Source organism: Panulirus ornatus, chromosome 32 (genome assembly GCF_036320965.1).
Source record: "Panulirus ornatus isolate Po-2019 chromosome 32, ASM3632096v1, whole genome shotgun sequence".
Classification (NCBI taxonomy): Eukaryota; Metazoa; Arthropoda; class Malacostraca; order Decapoda; family Palinuridae; genus Panulirus; species Panulirus ornatus.
In genome coordinates this window covers 15,560,923-15,580,589 of record NC_092255.1, presented here as the reverse complement: position 1 = coordinate 15,580,589, position 19,667 = coordinate 15,560,923, and the positions used below count along the sequence as shown (strand labels likewise).

The following is a 19,667-nucleotide window of genomic DNA, read 5'->3' as shown; positions in this document are numbered from 1 at the left end:
GGAAAGATGGAGTGAAAAAGATTTTGTGTGATCGGGGCCTGAACATGCAGGAGGGTGAAAGGAGGGCAAGGAATAGAGTGAATTGGATCGATGTGGTATACCGGGGTTGACGTGCTGTCAGTTGATTGAATCAAGGCATGTGAAGCGTCTGGGGTAAACCATGGAAAGCTGTGTAGGTATGTATATTTGCGTGTGTGGACGTATGTATATACATGTGTATGGGGGTGGGTTGGGCCATTTCTTTCGTCTGTTTCCTTGCGCTACCTCGCAAACGCGGGAGACAGCGGCAAAAAAAAAAAAAAAAAAAAAAAAAAATTATATATATATATATATATATATATATATATATATATATATATATATATATATATATATATATATATACTAGGAAAAGCAAAGGGGTACTAGGACAGGACCTTAAGGTACGCCAAACATTCGGCGAAGCTGTGCAGAGTCAGCGTCGGCTGATCTGTTTTTGTGCTTAACCCAAGCTGGTACGAGACAATGGGGGCGTCTGGAGCCCAGGCTAGTGCGTGATGAGCTGCCATGCGTACAGCTCTCTCAATGGCTTTAGAGTCCAAGTGAAGGTCGACAGTTAACCACAGACGAGGGAATCTTACCCTTCTTTGTAACACGCTTTGTCGTACACACTGGCATCCTGCAGCCCCCTCCCAAGGCTTGGGATGTAGATCTATATTCTAATTTTTTCAAGAATGTGGGTCAGAGAGGGTGTTACCCCCGTTTCCTGCCTTCTCGAGTGCCCGTGGAGAGGTCTTCTCCAGGGATATTATGGCATTTCTCACCACACTTACGGTTGCTGGGGCTAGCTAGGGTGGACGGGGGAAGAGAGAGAAGAGAAAACGATTTTGTTATGGTATAACTCCGTTTCCTTCATTGTTGGACTTTGGTAAGGGATAACCCAAATATATATATTTTTTTCTAATTGCGTGGGTGCCGGTCATTGGAAGAGTCATGGGCAGTCAAGACCCTAAATGAACTAGAATTGAAAAATTACAAAGAGAGAGAGAGAGAGAGAGAGAGAGAGAGAGAGAGAGAGAGAGAGAGAGAGAGAGAGAGAGAGAGGAAAACATCGTCAGTTTTCAAGGATTCTGAAACATGGGGCAAGACAGGTTCTTCAAAGACTTCCAAAAGTTCACCTGGGTGAGGAAAGAAACAAGACCTCACAACGGCTCATCTCCAGAGTCTCTACCCCACCCAAACCATCCAATAACCAATGAGGGCAATGGAGAGTGGAGCCACACAACCTAACAGCCAGGTCTGACATAGCAGAACCGCAAGAAATATTTAAAAAAAAAAAAAAAAAAAAAAAAAAAAAAAGACCGGAATGAGAACCAGTTCAGGGAAGTAAGGAGTGGAAGTTAGGTCCTGAGGTCAGATACTCCCTAACAACCCAGACACGCAAGATCCACCAAACCTTCTCCCTGGTCTATAATAGAAATCTCTTTCTCTCTCTCACACACACACACAACTCTCAAGGCGTGTGTCACGTATGACTTTCCCCGGATCAGTGATTTGATCTCGCCGAGGTGGTTTCTCTTTTGCAAGAAATCAGCCATTTACTTTCCAATCATCATCATCTTTCCAGCATCGTACAACCCACGTTTGTGACTGGTCTGCAGTTCACCTCAATATCTTGGCCTCCTTTCTTAAAGATCGGTACGACCTTAACCCTCCTTCACTCCCTTGGCATCTTACCTTCTTCCAGCGATTTCTCGATCCTTTTAATGGACTGTCAAGCGTATATCTACACCTCTTCAGTACATTTGGAAAAACTTTCATTTAGGATCGTATGTAGGTTAAAGCCTTCCAGCAATCTGTTTACATCTCATTGCTTCCCAAGTCCTTTCCATTCTATCTTACCAATGGTGGGTCTGCTGTATCTTCCACTGTGAAAATGCTTTTGAACTTATTCAGTTCCTCCTATACCCTTGAATAATTCTCTTCGACTCTCCTCTCAGTATCCTTAAGCCATATCAATCTGAAACCGAGTTTTATGAATGTATGTTAAAGTTTTGGATTGTCCTTTGTCTCCTACACAAAATTCTGTTCAAAGTTTCTCTATGCCTTCTTTCTCATCCCGCTTTATTCAGTCTTTGCTCTCCTACCTTTCAAGTGTTGTCTGGTACCTTTTATTAGGCTAACTCTAACTTTCCTTCTGTATCGTCAGCTTCGGGTACCATTGCCCCCACTCCTTCATTGTATACTTGACAGGACATTCCATAGAAATGATCTGTATTATGGCTTTAGAACTCCATTTCCAGATAGGAGTTCACAAAGAAATTCTTTATTTGTATAATTTCCATCATCGTATCTCCTCTTTTAAGTCTGGTTTCTTGTCTGATCTTTCTCACGTCCTCGTTTGCCGCATGAATCAATTTCTCCAGTTGGTGCATCATGTCTGATGTGCTCAGTGTCCACAGTGTAAGATCTACCAATGTTGGTGTAGCAGCCCCTGTGATAATAGTGTGCTCAGTGACACGCTGATACGTTAAATATCCTTGTATATACTCAAAAGTATTTATCTCCATAATTGTTTCTCAGAGAAGCTAGATTCTCCCAGCTTCTTTCTCTTTATCGGAAATCCTCCATGCTTAGACCTTTACACCCTGTATGTCTTACTCCTCATGCACCATACCAATTGTTCTTTGTTAAGTCTGTTCTACATCCTTAAAGATCCACAAATGATCATCACCACTCGTGCAAGTCTTTCCCAGAGTAATCTTTCCCATTTAGTAGTTTGATTGGATCATCAACCAGAGTATCCTGATGCTTAAGGCTATCCCTTATCAAAAGGGCCAGTCCCACGCTTCTCTATCCCTTCTTGTTATCATGTATTCCAATGGAATGAGTAGATCAGGTCATATGTCCAGCAGATATTCTCTCCACTGCTCCAGCAATGTGAGGTTTTGTTCCCCCTAACACAATTCTTGAGCTCTTTTACCAAGTACTACCAGTCCATCTGCTTCTGCATACATTATGTTCAATCGAACATTCCCTTCTCTAAATCCTGACATCTCCCAGGCACTATTTCGCTCATGTTCTAAGTCTGAGCGCAACCTACCTGTGAACCACGTCCTGCAGTATTGACTGGTCTCCCCTCTCCTGCAATCTCCATTCTCCACCAACATGCACCGATCCTGAATGCTCCGCACACCTTCAGACCTTCCAGGTAACAATCTTTCAGTCAACAGTGTATAGTACACCTTCCACACCTTCACGTAATCATGTCCCATGTTCACACTAGTTTCCGTAACCCCAGGTCCTCTAGTCTCTTGTTTCTACTCATCTGACCCAGAATGTGTGCTCCTCTTCCCTGCCTTCAACAGTCTCGGGTCGTGTTACGGGAATTTCTTTCTGGCGTTCTATTGAAAGGTGATCCAGAGAGAACTCGATACCCTTTCTTCACGGTCCGTTTTCATTCCTCGGGTTACGTTGCTTCGGTAATCCCCTCAGTTGATTCCTTCATCTTAACTCCTCCACTGTATTTCCCAGTTCCTTAACGCTGTCCTTCATCTGATGACACCTTTTGTTATCTTTCATTGAATTCCCCAGTTTCTTAATTCCTTCCCCCACCATGTTTCGCAACGACTGATCTCGTTCCTGTCATTAATTTCTCTCTGTTCTGATTGGTTCTCAACGATTCATCCTTCAATTCTTCTCAGATTCTTTCACCATTCAGTCAGTGTTAGACCCTCGCGTAAATTTACCCTCACTCAAGATACTTGGTATCAGACTTGATACTACAACTGTAGGTGTGTGTGTGTGTCGCCTTGACTTCTTTCTCGTCTTACGTAAAGCTTTTCAGTGACGAGGCATCAGCTATACATTTCAGGAATGAGGAAGAATCTAGATACAAAGCATAGAATTCTTTATGCTCACGCTGAGTAAACGACTTTAAATCAATTGCTAAAGAGCCTAAGAAAGCACATGGAATGTACATACTCTAATAAACAAGCTTAGTGAGCCCTAAGACAATCAACTGGCTAGAAACGAGTCGCGTAACTTACATTCCCACGTCTGTACCTCGCGTTAACCTTCGTCGACGTCAACCTCCTCCTCGTAGTCGGGTTCGTCGTCCGCTGACACCTCCTGGTAATGCGCGTATTCCGATATCAAGTCGAGCATGTTGGACTCTGCTTCAGTGAACTCCATGACATCCATCCCTTCGCTGGTGTACCAGTGCAGGAAGGCCTGCCGGCTGAACATGGCGCAGAACTGGTCCCTGACTCGCTTGAAGAGGTCCTGAATGGCCGTCGTGTTGCCGACGAAGGTAGAGGACATCTTCAACCCCCTGGGCGGCACGTCACATACCGCCGTCTGCACGTTGTTGGGGATCCACTCGACGAAGGCGTGGCTTTTCCTCCTCTGCATGCTGGCCATCTGTTCATCGACGTCCCTCATGGACACAGGGCCGCGGAAGATAGCGGCGGCGGTCAGGTACCGTCCGTGGCGAGGGTCGCAGGCGGCCATCATGTTCTTGGAGTCGAACATCTGTTGGATCAGTTCGGCCACGGTCAGGACGCGGTACTGCTGCGACCCGCGGGCCATCAGGGGCGCAAAGCCGGTCATGAAGAAGTGGAGACGAGGGAAGGGCACCATGTTGACCGCCAGCTTACGAAGGTCGGAGTTCAGCTGGCCCGGGAAACGTAGGCAGGTGGTGACGCCAGACATGGTTAAGGAAATGAGATGGTTCAGGTCGCCGTAAGAAGGACTATGAAGCTTCAGTGTCTTGAGGTTGATATCGTACAAAGCTTCGTTGTCCATACAGTAGGTCTCGTCGGTGTTCTCAACCAGCTGATGTAGAGACAGCGAGGCATTGTAGGGCTCGACTATGGTGTCTGACACCTGTTAGGGGAGAAAGATGATACACTACTTCAGTGGTGGATCAGCCTACGTACGAATATAGCTTTTTTCCTCCGTACGAACAGAGCCTCTCCTACGTGTGAACATAGGTTTTCTTACGTACGAACGTAGATTTTCTTCCTGCATCCTAACATAGCTTTCCCCACGTACGAACACAGCTTTCCCTACGTACGAAAACATAGCCTTTCCTACGTATGAGCATAGCTTTTCCTCCCACGTACGAACATAGCTTTCCCTACGTACAAACATAGCCTTTCCTACGTATGAACGTAGCTTTTCCCACGTACGAACACAGCTTTCCCTACGTACGAAAACATAGCCTTTCCTACGTATGAGCATAGCTTTTGCTCCCACGTACGAACATAGCTTTCCCTACCCACATATGCAGAGTTAAAGTATATCTACACAGGCACAGTTATATAAACGCAGAGTCAAGTTACACCACACAGGCAGTCAACTAAACACACACACACACAGACACACACACACACACACACACATAGTTAAGGAGTCCCACAAAGGGACAGCAAAGCCGATATCTATAAAAAGAAAAAAAAAAAGACGTAAAGCTGAACAGATAATATTTTGCTATATGAAACAAGATCTTCGTAAAGTGAATTATCAATATTGCTATAATAATGATTAATAACAAAAAAGAACAAGTGATAATAATAATAATAACGATAATAATAATAATAATAATAATAACAATAATAATAAGTAAATTACTACACCACACACAATGCCCGACAGACCTTGGGCGATGGCACGACAGAGTAGGTCACCATGACGCGGTCAGGGTATTCCTCACGGATCTTGGAGAGGAGGAGGGTGCCCAGGCCGGAGCCCGTGCCTCCGCCCAGCGAGTGGGCCAACTGGAACCCCTGGAGACAGTCGCAGTTCTCAGCTTCCTTCCTGGTCACGTCCAGCACCGAGTCCACTAACTCGGCCCCCTCAGTGTAGTGGCCCTTAGCCCAGTTGTTGCCAGCACCCCCGTGACCTGCAGGGTCAGAGACACGTTAGGTCAAAAATGTCATATTATTCCTTCTCGTTACGAAAGTTCTTAACCACTTGACCTCTGACCGTAACTCTTTTAAGGCAGGTCCAGCGCTAGGACGTCATACGTTAGGTATTTACCTTTGAAGTCCTGTCTCCCGCGTTAGCAAGGTAGCGCAAGGAAACAGACGAAAGAATGGCCCAACCCACCCACGTACACATGTATATACATACACGTCCACACACGCACATATACATACCTATACATTTTAACGTATACATGTATATACACACAGACATATACATATAAACACATGTACATAATTCGTACTTGCTGCTTTTATTAATTTCCGTCGCCACCCCGCCACACATGAAATAGCATCCCCCCTTCCCCCGCGAGGTAGCGCTAGGAAAGGACAAAAGGCCACATTCGTTCACACTCAATCTCTAGCTGTCATGTGTAATCCACCGAAACCACAGCTCCCTTTCCACATCCAGGCTCCATAAAACTTTCCATGGTTTACCCCAGACGCTTCACATGCCCTGGTACAAGCCACTGACAGCACATCGACCCCGGTATAGCACATCGTTCCAATTCACTCTATTCCTTGCGCGCCTTTCACCCTCCTGTATGTTCAGGCCTCGATCGCTCCAAATCTTTTTCACTCCATCCTTCCACCTCCAGTTTGGTCTCCCACTTCTCCTCGTTCCCTCCACCTCTGACACATATATCCTCTTTGTCAATCTTTCCTCACTCATTCTCTCCATGTGACCAAACCATTTCAATACACCCTCTTCTGCTCTCTCAACCACACTCTTTTTATTACCAAACATCTATTGTACCCTTTCATTACTTACTCGATCAAACCACCTCACACCACATACTGTCCTCAAACATCTCATTTCCAACACATCCACCCTCTCCGTACAACCCTATCTATAGCCCATGCCTCACAAACATATAACATTGTTGGAACCACTATTGTTTCAAACATACCCATTTTTGCTCTCCAAGGCAACGATCTCGCCTTCCACACATTCTTCAACGCTCCCAGAACCTTCGCCCCCTCCCCCAACCTTTGACTCACGTCCGCTTCCATGGTTCCATCCGCTGCCAAATCCACTCCCAGATATCTCAAGTACTTCACTTCCTCCAGTTTTTCTCCATTCAAACTCACCTCCCAATTTACTTGTCCCTCAACCCTACTGTACCTAATAACCTTGCTCTTATTCACATTTACTCCCAGCTTTCTTCTTCCACACACTTTACCAAACTCAGTCACCAGCTTTTGCAGTTTCTCACCCGAATCAGCCAGCCACCAGCGCTGTATCGTCAGCGAACAACAACTGACTCACTTCCCAAGCCCTCTCATCTACAATAGACTGCATACTTACCCCTCTCTCCAAAACTCTTACATTCACTTCCCTAACAACCCCATCCATAAACAAATTGAACGACCATGGAGACATCACGCACCCGTGCCGCAAACCGACATTCACTGGGAACCAATCGCTTTCCTCTCTTCCCACTCGTACACATGCCTTACATCCTTATTGAAAATACCTCCACAGATGCTCTGTGGAGGTATTAAGAGTATATATATATATATATATATATATATATATATATATATATATATATATATATATATATATATATATATATAACCTTCACTTCTCTTCCATTACACTCCTACGGCTTAACTTCACACCCACACAGATCTTTGAACTAACCTCCCTTTTTGTACCATCCGACTTAGCCTCGATGCCTCCATGCCATCCATCCAATTACCTGTCTGAGTTCTCTCTCTTAGTATTCCTTTCAAATAATCCTCTTCAGCTTCCTTTAACTCACTATGGCAGTGCCTCAATGCTATCGGAACTATCCCCCCATTCATCCACTGGAAGTCACTCCCTCTTTTTCACCCCCAGTCGTCTTTGGCTCACACGAGCCACACTTGACCTCAGGGACTTACTGTAACACCTTGAAATTCCAGCCTCAGACATTCTAGACCCATGTGTCACGATAAGACCTCTCAACAGCCCACGACCGTGATCCCCGTGGCCTTAAGATCGTCTTTTACAAGCGTCGAAAGCTCCCCTGAAACCACCAGTTTCAGATGACCCTTGGACTTGGGATCATGTACAGAGCACCAATCTCTCCTCGGGATCTGGGGATTCTTTGCCTGGCACCAGTTTACCCTCAGATTCTGGGGATCATCTGCCTGACAACGGTCTCTCCACACTATCTGGGGGTCCTGCGTCTAGCATCGGTATCTCCCCAGTGTTTGGAGGTCCTCTGTGAGGCACCAGTTTCTCCCCAAAGTCTGGGTATTGTGTTGTACACCATTTTCTCTCTAGGGTCTGAGGGTTCTTTAGGGCATCTGTCTTCCCCAGGTATCTGGGGAAGCCCTTTGGAACAAGGTTCTCTCGTGTCCGGAGATATTCTGGAGCACCAGTCTCTCCCCAGTATCTGGGGGTCCTCTGTCTGGCAGTAGCCTCCCCCTAGTGTCTCGCGATCCTTTACCTGGCACTAGTCTCTCCCCAGTCCCTGAGGGCCCACTAAGGGTACCAGTCTCTCCCCAGTCCCTAAGGGTCCACTAAGCGTACCTGTCTCTCCCCAGTCGGGTCCACTAAGGGTACGTGTCTCTCCCCAGTTCCTGAGGGTCCACTGAGGGTACCTGTCTCTCCCCAGTCCCCGAGGGTCCACTAAGGGTACCTGTCTCTCCCCAGTCCCTGAGGGTACCTGTCTCTCCCCAGTCCCTGTGGGTCCACTAAGGGTACCTGTCTCTCCTCAGTCTCTGAGGGTCCACTGAGGGTACCTATCTCCCCAGTCCCTGATGGTCCACTGAGGGTACCTGTCTCTCCCCAGTCTCTGAGGGTCCACTAAGGGTACCTGTCTTTCCCCAGGCTCTAAGGACACTGAAAAAATGTGTGTGCCACTACATCACTGAACATGGTTATTCCACACCGTCAAATACCTTCTCTGTTCCACTACTTCAGATAACATATCTGTTCCATTCAGACTCTGAACATAACTGTTTCATTCGGTCAGTTAACAGTCTCTCTCTCTTCCGCTCTGTCACTGAAGATAACTGGTCCACTCCATCACAGACCATAACTGGTCCACTCCATCACAGACCATAACTATTCCACTCCATCACAGACCATAACTGGTCCACTCATCACAAATCATAAATGTTCCACTGCAATATAGACCATAACTGGTCCACTGCATTACAGACCATAACTGGTCCACTCCATCACAGACCATAACTGGTCCACTCATCACAGATCATAAATGTTCCACTGCATTATTGACCATAACTGGTCCACTGCATTACAGACCATAACTGGTCCACTCCATCACAGCCCATGACTGTTCCACTCCATCACATCACATAGCTGTTCCACTCCATCACATCACATAGCTGTTCCACTCCATCACATCACATAGCTGTTCCACTCCATCACATCACATAGCTGTTCCACTCCATCACATCACATAGCTGTTCCACTCCATCACATCACATAGCTGTTCCACTCCATCACATCACATAGCTGTTCCATTCCGACTCTCAACGTATCTGCTCCGCTCACTCACCGAACAAGTGGTCTGTATCGCGTCGCTCATCACAACAAGCCAGCAACAGGTAACACAAACCTTGCCTACCTACCCACCAATTCTACCCACCGTCCCGACCTCTACACCAAATACTCTCTTTTTCAACCTTTTCACTCAACATCCAACTTGAGTGTAATACGTCGCGAAGCTGGAGATCAAAGTTTTATCATTGCCTTTTATACATCCCAAAATAATAAATAAAAGCAAACACATCATCGTCCGGCAATCTGGCCACCTCTTGATTCCCGGATCCCACGTTCAAGCCATGTCATCCCGGTTGTAAATAACTCCTGAGGTCTTTTGTGAAGACCTTCCTCTGCAGAAGCTACAGTTTTCGTCTACCAAGATGAGTTCCTTGTGATCTCAAATTCGAAAGAAGAACGTGCTAGACCAAGGTTACGCATCTAGTTTTCCCTAGAAGCGGGTGTTACCATCAGCTGGAAAAAGTCTTAACTGACACACACACAGTCTGGACTTGACGTGGCTCGAGATAGAATGGAGTACTCACTTTTCTTCCATGGGACTCTTTCGCATGAAGACAGGCCTTGCACTACGCCAGTCTCGCTTCATCCGTTCGAAACCAGGTTAACGGTGTGTCGTTAGCAAAGGGCTCCTGCTGTGGAAGTTCCAATTCTCTATCTCCGTCCAACGACATGGCGAGGGTACAAGCCAAGTTCGCGATCTTTTAGGCCAACTTTTCCGGCCATAGAGACAGGTAGAGAGTAATTCTCGAGGGACGTTTGGGATTTGTTGATTGGGTGGACATGTATGAAGAATCTGGAAAGACGCGTTTCATGGAAGGCTCCACTGACCTTTTTTATTACCTGGTTCGGTCGGAAGCTTCAGGCTAGTGATTGGGAGGCACTCCCATTCTTCTGAGGCCCTTGGGAAAGAGGAGGAGCAGCAGAAGGTTGTGCACGCTAGAGGAACTGTCCGTTCCACGGTGCTTCATATCTCGGGAGTGTGTTAAAGAGCCAGCGTGTGGGATTCTGTTTTTACTTATGGACACCACTGTATGTTCGAGAAGCAGGCACTGGTTACAAAAGTCCTAAACCAGATTATCCTCTGTGCTCCTCCAGTAAATCTCCAGGGGAGACGTTCTTCTCCAAACTGATTGATTTTCAGGGTCCAGCGACTCGGCTCCGCAGTGCGAGGAGACAATCTTATCTTCAGAAACTTTCTCAGAGGTTCGAATTCCCTCGGTTGATTCCTCAAGTGTTTCTAGGCCACCTCCACCCGGGGTGCTGACCCCAGCTTGGAAGGGCTTTTGGTTGTGTGGCAACGATTCGTGTTGTGTTTTCTCGACCACTTTAATTTTCAATCTAAAGGTATCGGGAGCGTGTATCCAATGACTTGCTTCGTCTTATTGTTCTTGTGTCAACACAAGAAACAGAACCAGTCAGTTTAGGAACTTTTTTTTCTTCTCTCAATTGTTCCTTAGAGATCCAGATTTTTCTGAGATTACAGAATATCTGTGTTCTGACTTCTTTTCCTACCATTGTCTTTTCGTGATAAAGACGACATCCCACGTATTCCCTACGATTCGTAGAAGGCGACTAAGAGGGACTAGAGAGCCGATGGCTCGAATTCCTCCCTTCCTGTATTACTTTCGAAAGGAAGGAACATAGCAAGGAAAACAACGTGATGCATTGTCCGTCTAAGGCTTAGTCACTTGTTCTTGACGCTACCTCGCTCTCGCGGGAAATGGCGATCATGCATGAAAAAGAAATAGGACTTATAATCCCACTCCCTCGTGTAAGGGCGTTGTCCACAAACCCTCGCCCGTCGCCTCACCTTCGGGATTAACTTGTCAGGGGTGGGGGTGGGGGGGGGGGGGGGGGGGGGCTGTTCAGGGTAAGCCTGTAAGGTCCTTTCTTCTTAAGCAGACCAGCTACTGCCCCGCCCCGCCTTCTCTTCCCTTTCTCCCCCCCCTTCGCAGGCAGAGAGAGAGAGAGAGAGAGAGAGAGGAGGCAAAGGCTTGGCGTCTATTTGCAAGACGACTCGGCGCGCCTCATCGGCTACTTCGCGAAGACGCTCTCGGTAGCTTTCGTTGCCCGGGGTGGCAGTTACGTGATGCACACGCCAAATCCAGACATTACAGATCCTCGTTACATCATGGATCAAGATCGGCTCAAACCCAGGGCTTCGGACAGATAACGGATAACCGCAGTTACGTCCTGGAATTACCCCCTTGGTATGAGGAGCTGTCAAGCTGTTCAGCGAAAGGGAGGAGGAGGTTGTGGAATGGCTGAGGACGGACGAACGCTGCAGTGACCAGGAGAGGCTTCAGCCCTCCCCAACAGAAGGCAATGAGGGGATGTTAAGGGTCGTAACCCCTCGGGATCAGCTCGCGGGACAGAGAGGTCACCTAGGGCGAGTGTCCTCTCGCGTTGACATGACATACGTATCATCTGGTCTATTAGGAATGGCTCCTCGAGATGATGTTTCGACCACCGGTACATTATAGTGAGTAGGGCATTTTAGGTGCGCCCCGCGCACCGTCTCAGCTAACATAGAATAAGATTAGACCTCAGAGAGATGGATTTCAAGATGCAATACGTCAAACAAGAGTTATATTAAAGATATATCTAATCTGTAATAGGGCATAGAGGCGTTGGGTAGATTAATTTCAACCTGGAATGGTTATATTACGAGTCTGGTAGATCAACCTCCGAGCTCTAATAGGTCGTAAAGGAATCTGGTCGATTAATATCAAGCTGCAATTCGTCACGGATCACAGGGAACCAGAAATTAAGCCTAGCAGATGATGGCTAAGGTGAAGGAGAGTGCAGTAGCCTTGCTGTTCCTAAAGAGTCAATTAAGCCTTCGCTTCGTGGATTAACTGGAGGACCCACACGTCGCAGGCTCCGCTGTGATCATTCGATTTTGGAATAACTGATGGGGGGGGGATACAGATATTTTGAGCTTGGGGAAGAAAATAAAGAAAGAAAAAGAAAAAACGGTCTGCTTAACAGCTTAGAAGCCTCGAGAGATTTAAACGTGATCTTATCGTGCGTTTAATTTTTTTCTTCTTCACCAGAGGGATAACTTTTATAAGCGACTATCGGGTTGAAAGTAGATTTTCTTTTCGGAAATGGAAAAAGAAGGTGTGTGTGTGTGTGTGTGTGTGTGTGTGTGTGTGTGTGTGTGTGTGTGTGTGTGTGTGGTGGTGGTGGTGGTAGTGTGATGGTGGGGGGTGAGGGACCTATTTTTCTATCTATTCCACTTCTGGGAAGGACCGGGAACACACACAGTCCCAGCTTTTGTTTTTAAATCGTACATTACTATTGAATTTCACGCCATTGTTTCCTGGATTCATTACGTGTAATAAGAGGATATCTGTTGTTTACGAGTGTAATAGAATTGAATGCCATATAGACAGTGGCTTTCCTGTGAAATTCGTCTGCTTTACCGAGTCTCTTGTGCCGAATCAAAATATTCACCGTCGTTGCAAAACATCCAGTTGTATTGTGTATTGTTTAGGGATTAACGATATGAATTAGAGGAGATATGCTCATGGGTCCTATTGAGAGAGAGAGAGAGAGAGAGAGAGAGAGAGAGAGAGAGAGAGAGAGAGAGAACCGGACTTCGCCATATTTTTGCTTACGCTGGGAGTGAAAAGCCACTTCGGGAGGGTCTGTATCTCGTCGAAGAACGGTCTCTACATGGATGTATAGCTTGAAGGTACGTCAGCTTAGAGGCTTACAAAACATGGTGGACTTCGGTAGGGTAATCATCAAAGGTGACAGAGCAATATAGAAAAAAATAAAGAGAGGAGCAAGGAATAAAAGGTCCCACAGACCTATCCCTGGTTTTTTCCCCACGACCTTCATGTGTCCTGGTTCAAGCCATCGACAGAACGCAAACCCTTGTGAACCACATCGCTCTATCCCTTGCACGCCTCGCACCTTCCTGCATGTTCAAGGCCTCCGAGCCTTCAAAGCATCTTTCACCACGTTCCTTCCAATCCTGACATGTATTGCCTCTTAGTCATGCTATCCTCACTCATCCTCTCCATACGTCCATACCATTTCAGTACACCTTCTTTAGCTCTCTCATACGAACTTCTTTTACCCTTTCGTATCTTAAATATAAAACTGCGGGAAACTATAACCACACGCGCGCCTCGGCGAGTCCAAGCCTCGGTGTCAGATAAATATGCACACAGCTCACGAGAAGAGTGGCCAAAATGATACCTGTCGAGTGGGGAGAGGGCAGCCTACACAGAGAAGGATGGTTGGAGAGAAGTGATCTCAGGGGAAATAAGGTTTTCCCTTCCACTTTCCCTGATACAGAGCTGGACGAAGAACAACTTTAGATACTGGAGTAGTACTCCATACGCGTGGGAGTAGAACCAATATAAATAAGAAATAGCTGTTCACAAGGTAAATATTTACGGCATATGTAAAGCATCATCGCCGTTTAGGAAGCAGGTTTTATTATATAATTGTGTGTGATTTCCAGAGGAGTAGAGGATAGGGTATGCCCAGCATGTTAGGCGGTAACCACAGGGTTGGACTGTGGTGTCTCGTGACTGAAGAGAGGGAGACGAGTGACACCTAGAGAAGGCACGTAAGAGAAATTGTGTTCTAGTACCACTGAAGCTAACGAGCTCACTGCCACCCCATTCCCGAGATGTTGCACAGGTTCGAACTGAGAGAAGAAATATGTTCAATGCGAGAAAAAGAACGAATACGAGGAGGAGGAGGAGGAGACCGAGAGGGAATGAGAGTGAGTTGAAATGGGTAAAGTGGACAGCCATAGAAGATGAGAGAGAGAGAGAGAGAGAGAGAGATGATCACTGATAAAGGGAGGAGGCGATAAGACATAACCTTGTGGGACATAATCCTATGGGACATCACTGCTGATAGGATAAGAAAGAGAAGTCGCTCCAATAATGACAATTACAATGGAAAGACCAGAGAGAAAAACCACGAATGCATTAGGGAACAAAGAGAAGCAGAAAAACCAAAGGGCGTCCACAAGTTCAGAAAGCAAGCATCCTTTGCCAAACTTTGTCAAATGGTTTTAGAGATATAGAAGACCAAGACAAAAGTTTCACCAAAATCCTTAGGGGAGGAGGACCCAAAGACAAGTGCCACAGGAGGGCAGACCTCTGCCACTATTGTCTCCCTCACAGTCGACTGCCTTCTAGTGATACTCAGTCCATCTCTTTTTCCGCCTCTTGTTTGCCTATTACCGCTTCTCCTGTCTGGTCCAATCACTGTCGCTCCCACTGATTCTCTTGTTCCCCCCACACACCGCTCACCTCCTTCTAAAACATTTTCTTATTCTCTCCTTTCCATCATCTATGCCTTCCTCGTGACCTCCCGGCACTTTGTCACTCGTTCTCCTTTCTCTGCAGGTGGTACCGTCCATACCCCTCTCTTCTCTCACTTGCAACCTAACTTACCCCACCACTAACTCCCCTTTCACACACGCCCACATCCCACCTCCGACAGAGCAAGCACTCACACATCACCCCAACACTGTGAACACTGCTTTCCGGAGTACCTTCCTCTCCTCTGCCTTCGTCTCATTCACTCACTAGATGCCGGATTTCAAACCAATTATGACCCTTTAGTGTTCTATAAGGCTACAGAGACCGACAAATTAAACAAAGGAGCACGTCCAGTGTTCGCTAAACCAACTGTTACAGACAAGACTTCACTTACCATACACGTAGTTGCTTGGCTTATAGAGCCTTCCCAGCGGCCCTGCTCTCACAGTGTCAATTGTGCCAGACTCGAGGTCGATCAGGACAGCCCGAGGGTAGAAGGTACCTTTGCTGCCCTCGTTGAAGTAAACATTGACTCGCTCTAGCTTCAAGTCCATCAAGGCCTTGTCATCTCCACCGATATACTCCCCAGCGGGTCCTATGCCATGCTCGTCCCCAATTGTTTCCCAGAACTGAAAAAAAAGGAGAAATAAACTGTCAATTAAAAAGAATCGGCTTCCGAGCCATAGCTTCTCAGTTTAGATAGAAAAAGTTAGTTAGTATCCGTGCAATGTGAAACCTGGGGATAGGAGAGAAATGATACTGCTCTCGTATTCCCTGCGTGTTGTAATGATATGGCAGGGAGCTTGGAGGGGTTGGACACCCAACTCTCTCGTATCCTTCCATACAAGTAAGAGCAGAGGAATCCAAGCGTCTGTTCCTGATGCTACTTTGCTAAGGCCGGGATAAAAAATTTTGTGTTGCTCAGTTTCACCTCATTTCCATTATCAATATGTTCATGACTTTACTTGTAAATATCTTACCGATTCTTATTTATAAAGAAAAAATAAGTTTCTTGTCATTATTCAGTCTAGATTTGTAATCACTATCAAATCGTCTATGCCACTGTAAATGAATGTCTAAGAGAATGGGATTGTGAATTTTCACCAAATTATCTCACAATGTCAAGTAACTCGTTAGTGGTAAGGTTAAGAGGAAGGCTTTTTTGATGCGAGAAGTAAACAAGGAGTTCAGATGTCTGTTGGAATATTAGAACCTGACCTTGTGTGCAATAGATTCCTCCTTATGCAGGGATTCGATCCTTATATCTTCACAGACATCTGAACTCACCCAAGTGTCAACAGAACCCATGAAAACCTCACGTAAGGGAGAGATTTACCTAATATTCATTATCATAGGAGTTTGTAAACCTCAGGTATGGATCTAAATTTATTCAGTATTCAATACTATAGAAGAAGCTACACCAAAGATATTAAATCTAAAGTATAAGGATTCCAATGGTACAACGTTCGTCACAGTGTACCAGGTATTTACACAGGAGTCCCTTTCGTAAACAGTTTCCAAGCCCCTTAGTGATCCCCTTCCTTACCTTCAGTAAAAAAAGTAAAAAAAATGATTTTTGTTCAAGCTTTCTAGAGGAAAAGATATTCAAATCTCGTTTCCCCATCTCTCATTAAAGTCATAATTACAATATACTAATCACTCTAAAAGGAAATATATGATATCCTTAACTTATTTATGACTACACTTCATAATTACCAATAGTTCACGTTTATGCTACGCTCTTCATTAAAACTTTATCGTAATTGTGGTGAATATTCCCCACTGCATCATGTAGGTAAGCTTGGGAGATTATCGAGAAACGTTCAGATTTGTTTAAGACACTTGCAGAAAATAATTCTATGGAAATGCTCGTAACTGTGGAAAAAAAAGGAAAAAAAATCAATTATTCGACAGAGGGTCGTGCGAAACCTACCTCTCGCGTTGTTTTGTTCCAATAATGGTTCTGGACCTAAAAATCTAATCCCGACCCCGACATTCTTCTACAAATATTCAAAAGCTTCGGTAGTCTCTATACATTACTTTCTGGTGATTTATTTGACGGAGATTCTAATATATTTTTTCTCTAAGTTTGAAGTTTTAAAATGATAAAGGAAAAATAATGGTTTTGTGCGAGGGAATGCGGTGCCTGCCTCACTCCGGGCTCCTTGTTTGGAAAATGGCACCGCCGTGTTCTTTTAGTTTATTGTCCATTACCGCCTTTGGAAATTGCTTCTGGCAATTCTTAGGCTGGTTTTGGTATGGCGGCGTTGGCTAGTTTGGTATATTTTCTCCCTACATTTCTTTTGTTAGCATTTCCCCTCATACGTACACCAAAAACAGCTCCTGTCGTGCAAAACCCTCACCGAATAGTATTTTTTCCTGTTATTTTCTTTCTCCAAACTGCAAGCCACAAGTATGGCCAGTTCTCGAGATGTGGAAAATTGAAGTCAACAAATGAAATGGCACAGGGAAATTCATTAGTGAAAGACGATGCGTTTCAAACTAGCTTGAAAGGCACTTTGTATATTTTCTATGGTAATTATCATTAGTCCTCACTGTGTACCTACACATCCATCGAAATTTCTACTTAAAAAAAATATATGTATATAAAGATGTTGCACTTAAGGTAATACTGTGGGACATTTAAAGATAAGAAATATAAGCTACAGTATATTCAAAAAGCGCCGGCCACAGCACTACACTAACACATATATACGTACTTATCACAATGTCAACCGATATGTATGACGATATACACATTACATGTCGTCTTCCGATCACCGTACATACCTTGGTACCGATCTGGTTCCCACACTGGCCCGTTTGAAGATGTACGATCTCCCTCATAATCCTACGTAAACCACACGTCCGCCCACACCTATGGCGACCAGTTTACTGAAATTTACTGGTCGTCCTGCGCAGACGCACGAATAGATGGTGAACGACTGCGCAGCGGCGAAGTAGGGCGGTTGGGAAGTGTTCTGACCGAATGTTTTCCGTATTTGTTTTGAGAAATAGTTTTCGTAGCAGCTGTTTGATACCTCCACGTATTTGCAAGATGTTCTGTAGGTATATCTTCATTATGGGGAAAATAGATGTTTACAGTCAATCCTAATCTTAAGCAGCCGTTGTTTTCGAATCGCTATACTTGAAATATTTAAAAAGTAACTTTAATACTTGAAATATTTAAATAAAAGTGATTTTAAATGAATCTTTTCTCCATAACGGAAGATATCTTGGAATGGGGTGAGAAGAGAGTTGACGATGATGCTCACACACTGGATCTGTCTATCCACCAACCCATCTATCTTCGGGAAGAAGGGTATAGAGCGACAAGTCCACAGGTCCATGGGTTAACTATTTTCGGGACTTGTTTATAAAACATTTTTAGAAAACAGTTCCTGTGTCTAAACTGAGTAACCTATACTCGTGGAAAAAGCATACCTTGTGCAGTCATTTTTACAGTATTCAGAGCCACTTTTGATAACTTTTGAGAAACAAAAATAAAGAAAAACAGAAATTGTCGGATTCGTGCTTTATGAAACACATCACTGGATGTTTCGATGAAATCTGTGATTGGATCATTCTGTGGTATGTAGGTCGTATCGAAAACAAATATGACGTTTAAACTTTGAATGATAGTATTACAGCTCACTACGTAACCATTCTTTTTTTTTAACTCCTTCAAAGTTCCCCTTAAAGGCTATTAAATCCTCAGGAGGTGTGGGAGAACATCTGTTGATTCGATTCTAAGTTCCAGCACGAGTGTTGGATCGCGTCGATCCCACTGCCCAGTGGCTCGCCCTGGGAGATTTCGTCTTCTAGATGAGGCAATGTGTTGATTCATCCACTCGATAGAAACGAATATAGAAAGAAGGAATAAAAAAAGGACCAGTAGTAAAGAACCTTCCTTCCTTCTTGTCATAGGTTACGAAAATAGGGAAATATATTGACTTGATTCGTTTCGTTTTCTGGAAAGATTTACGCGATTTCAAGGGAGACCAGAATTCGTTTTCTGGAAAGTTTGACAAACTGTTCAGAAGAGATTTCACTGGATGTTGTTGACTTTGATTTCCTTCCAAGATTCGATTTGCGATGTTGAAGTCTCTTAAAATATTCCCTGTGAACAAAATCCCTATAATTTTTGCAGTTTTTTAAAGAAAAACATTGCGAAATACGCCCTAAGTATTTGATTTCTTAAGGGTAGAAAGGAAAAGAGACTTGGGAAAACCATCCTTTTGATAAAAAAAAATCTGGATATAGAATAATGCGTAGCTTGTCACGGTGCTTTTGACCTCAAATTACACTAGAAAATAGGGTATTTTTTCCACTTATTGCCCATTTCAAATAGAGTAAATAGCTATCCAAGTTTGACATCAGAAAATAGTTGATTTCTTTCACTTATAGCCTACTTTACGTAGACCAAATGGCTTCGCGAGTTTTTATCTCTATATCATTGACGAGTATATAAACCACAGAATCTTGGATGATTCTTGTTAGTGTGTTATACCACTCCAGATACTTAACTATAGAGGTGTTTGACCGTTGTATTGAAAGCTGGAAAACCTTGCTGTTCGATCTCCTCACCACTGTCTTGGCTTGTAGCCTTGGGTAGCAGCTACTTGCCATCCTGTCAAGCATTTTCGTAGCTTTCCAGTCCATTTCTCTTGGGGTTTGCTGATGGGTTTTGTGCCTGACGCCCTCCAGTTCACAATGGCGGGTATGAGAGTCGAGCCAAGTTCGTTCGTTCATCGTGTCGAATCAGGTTCGTATCCATTCCGCGTATTGAATCGGGTTCACTTTCGTTCAACGTGCTCAATCAACCCTTGTCGTTTCCTTTCTATTTCTTCCAAAATTTTGGGCACACTTGTTCTTTGTCTG

The 19,667-nt window shown here is 44.8% G+C and overlaps 1 protein-coding gene across 1 annotated transcript; it reads right to left on the bottom strand.

Annotated features, from left to right (window-relative positions):
• Positions 1-320: 320 nt before the first annotated feature.
• Positions 321-17,735, bottom strand: LOC139759062 (tubulin beta-1 chain-like). Its single transcript, XM_071680985.1, has 4 exons — positions 17,577-17,735; positions 15,181-15,415; positions 5,640-5,884; positions 321-4,866 (listed from the first exon to the last, which is right to left on the bottom strand). The coding sequence occupies exons 1-4, from the start codon at positions 17,631-17,633 to the stop codon at positions 4,051-4,053; spliced, it is 1,353 nt and encodes a 450-aa protein (XP_071537086.1). The 5' UTR covers positions 17,634-17,735; the 3' UTR covers positions 321-4,050.
• Between the last annotated feature and the right edge of the window lie 1,932 nt (positions 17,736-19,667).

Bases quoted from the DNA above. Each gene is read 5' to 3' on its own strand.
- LOC139759062 (XM_071680985.1), bottom strand. From the start codon at position 17,633: ATGAGGGAGATCGTACATCTTCAAACGGGCCAGTGTGGGAACCAGATC. The intron at 5,885-15,180 runs GTAAGTGAAGTC...CTGACCCTGCAG, and splicing joins GCCAAGCAACTACGTGTATG to GTCACGGGGGTGCTGGCAAC. The intron at 4,867-5,639 runs GTCTGTCGGGCA...CTCCCCTAACAG, and splicing joins CTGTCGTGCCATCGCCCAAG to GTGTCAGACACCATAGTCGA.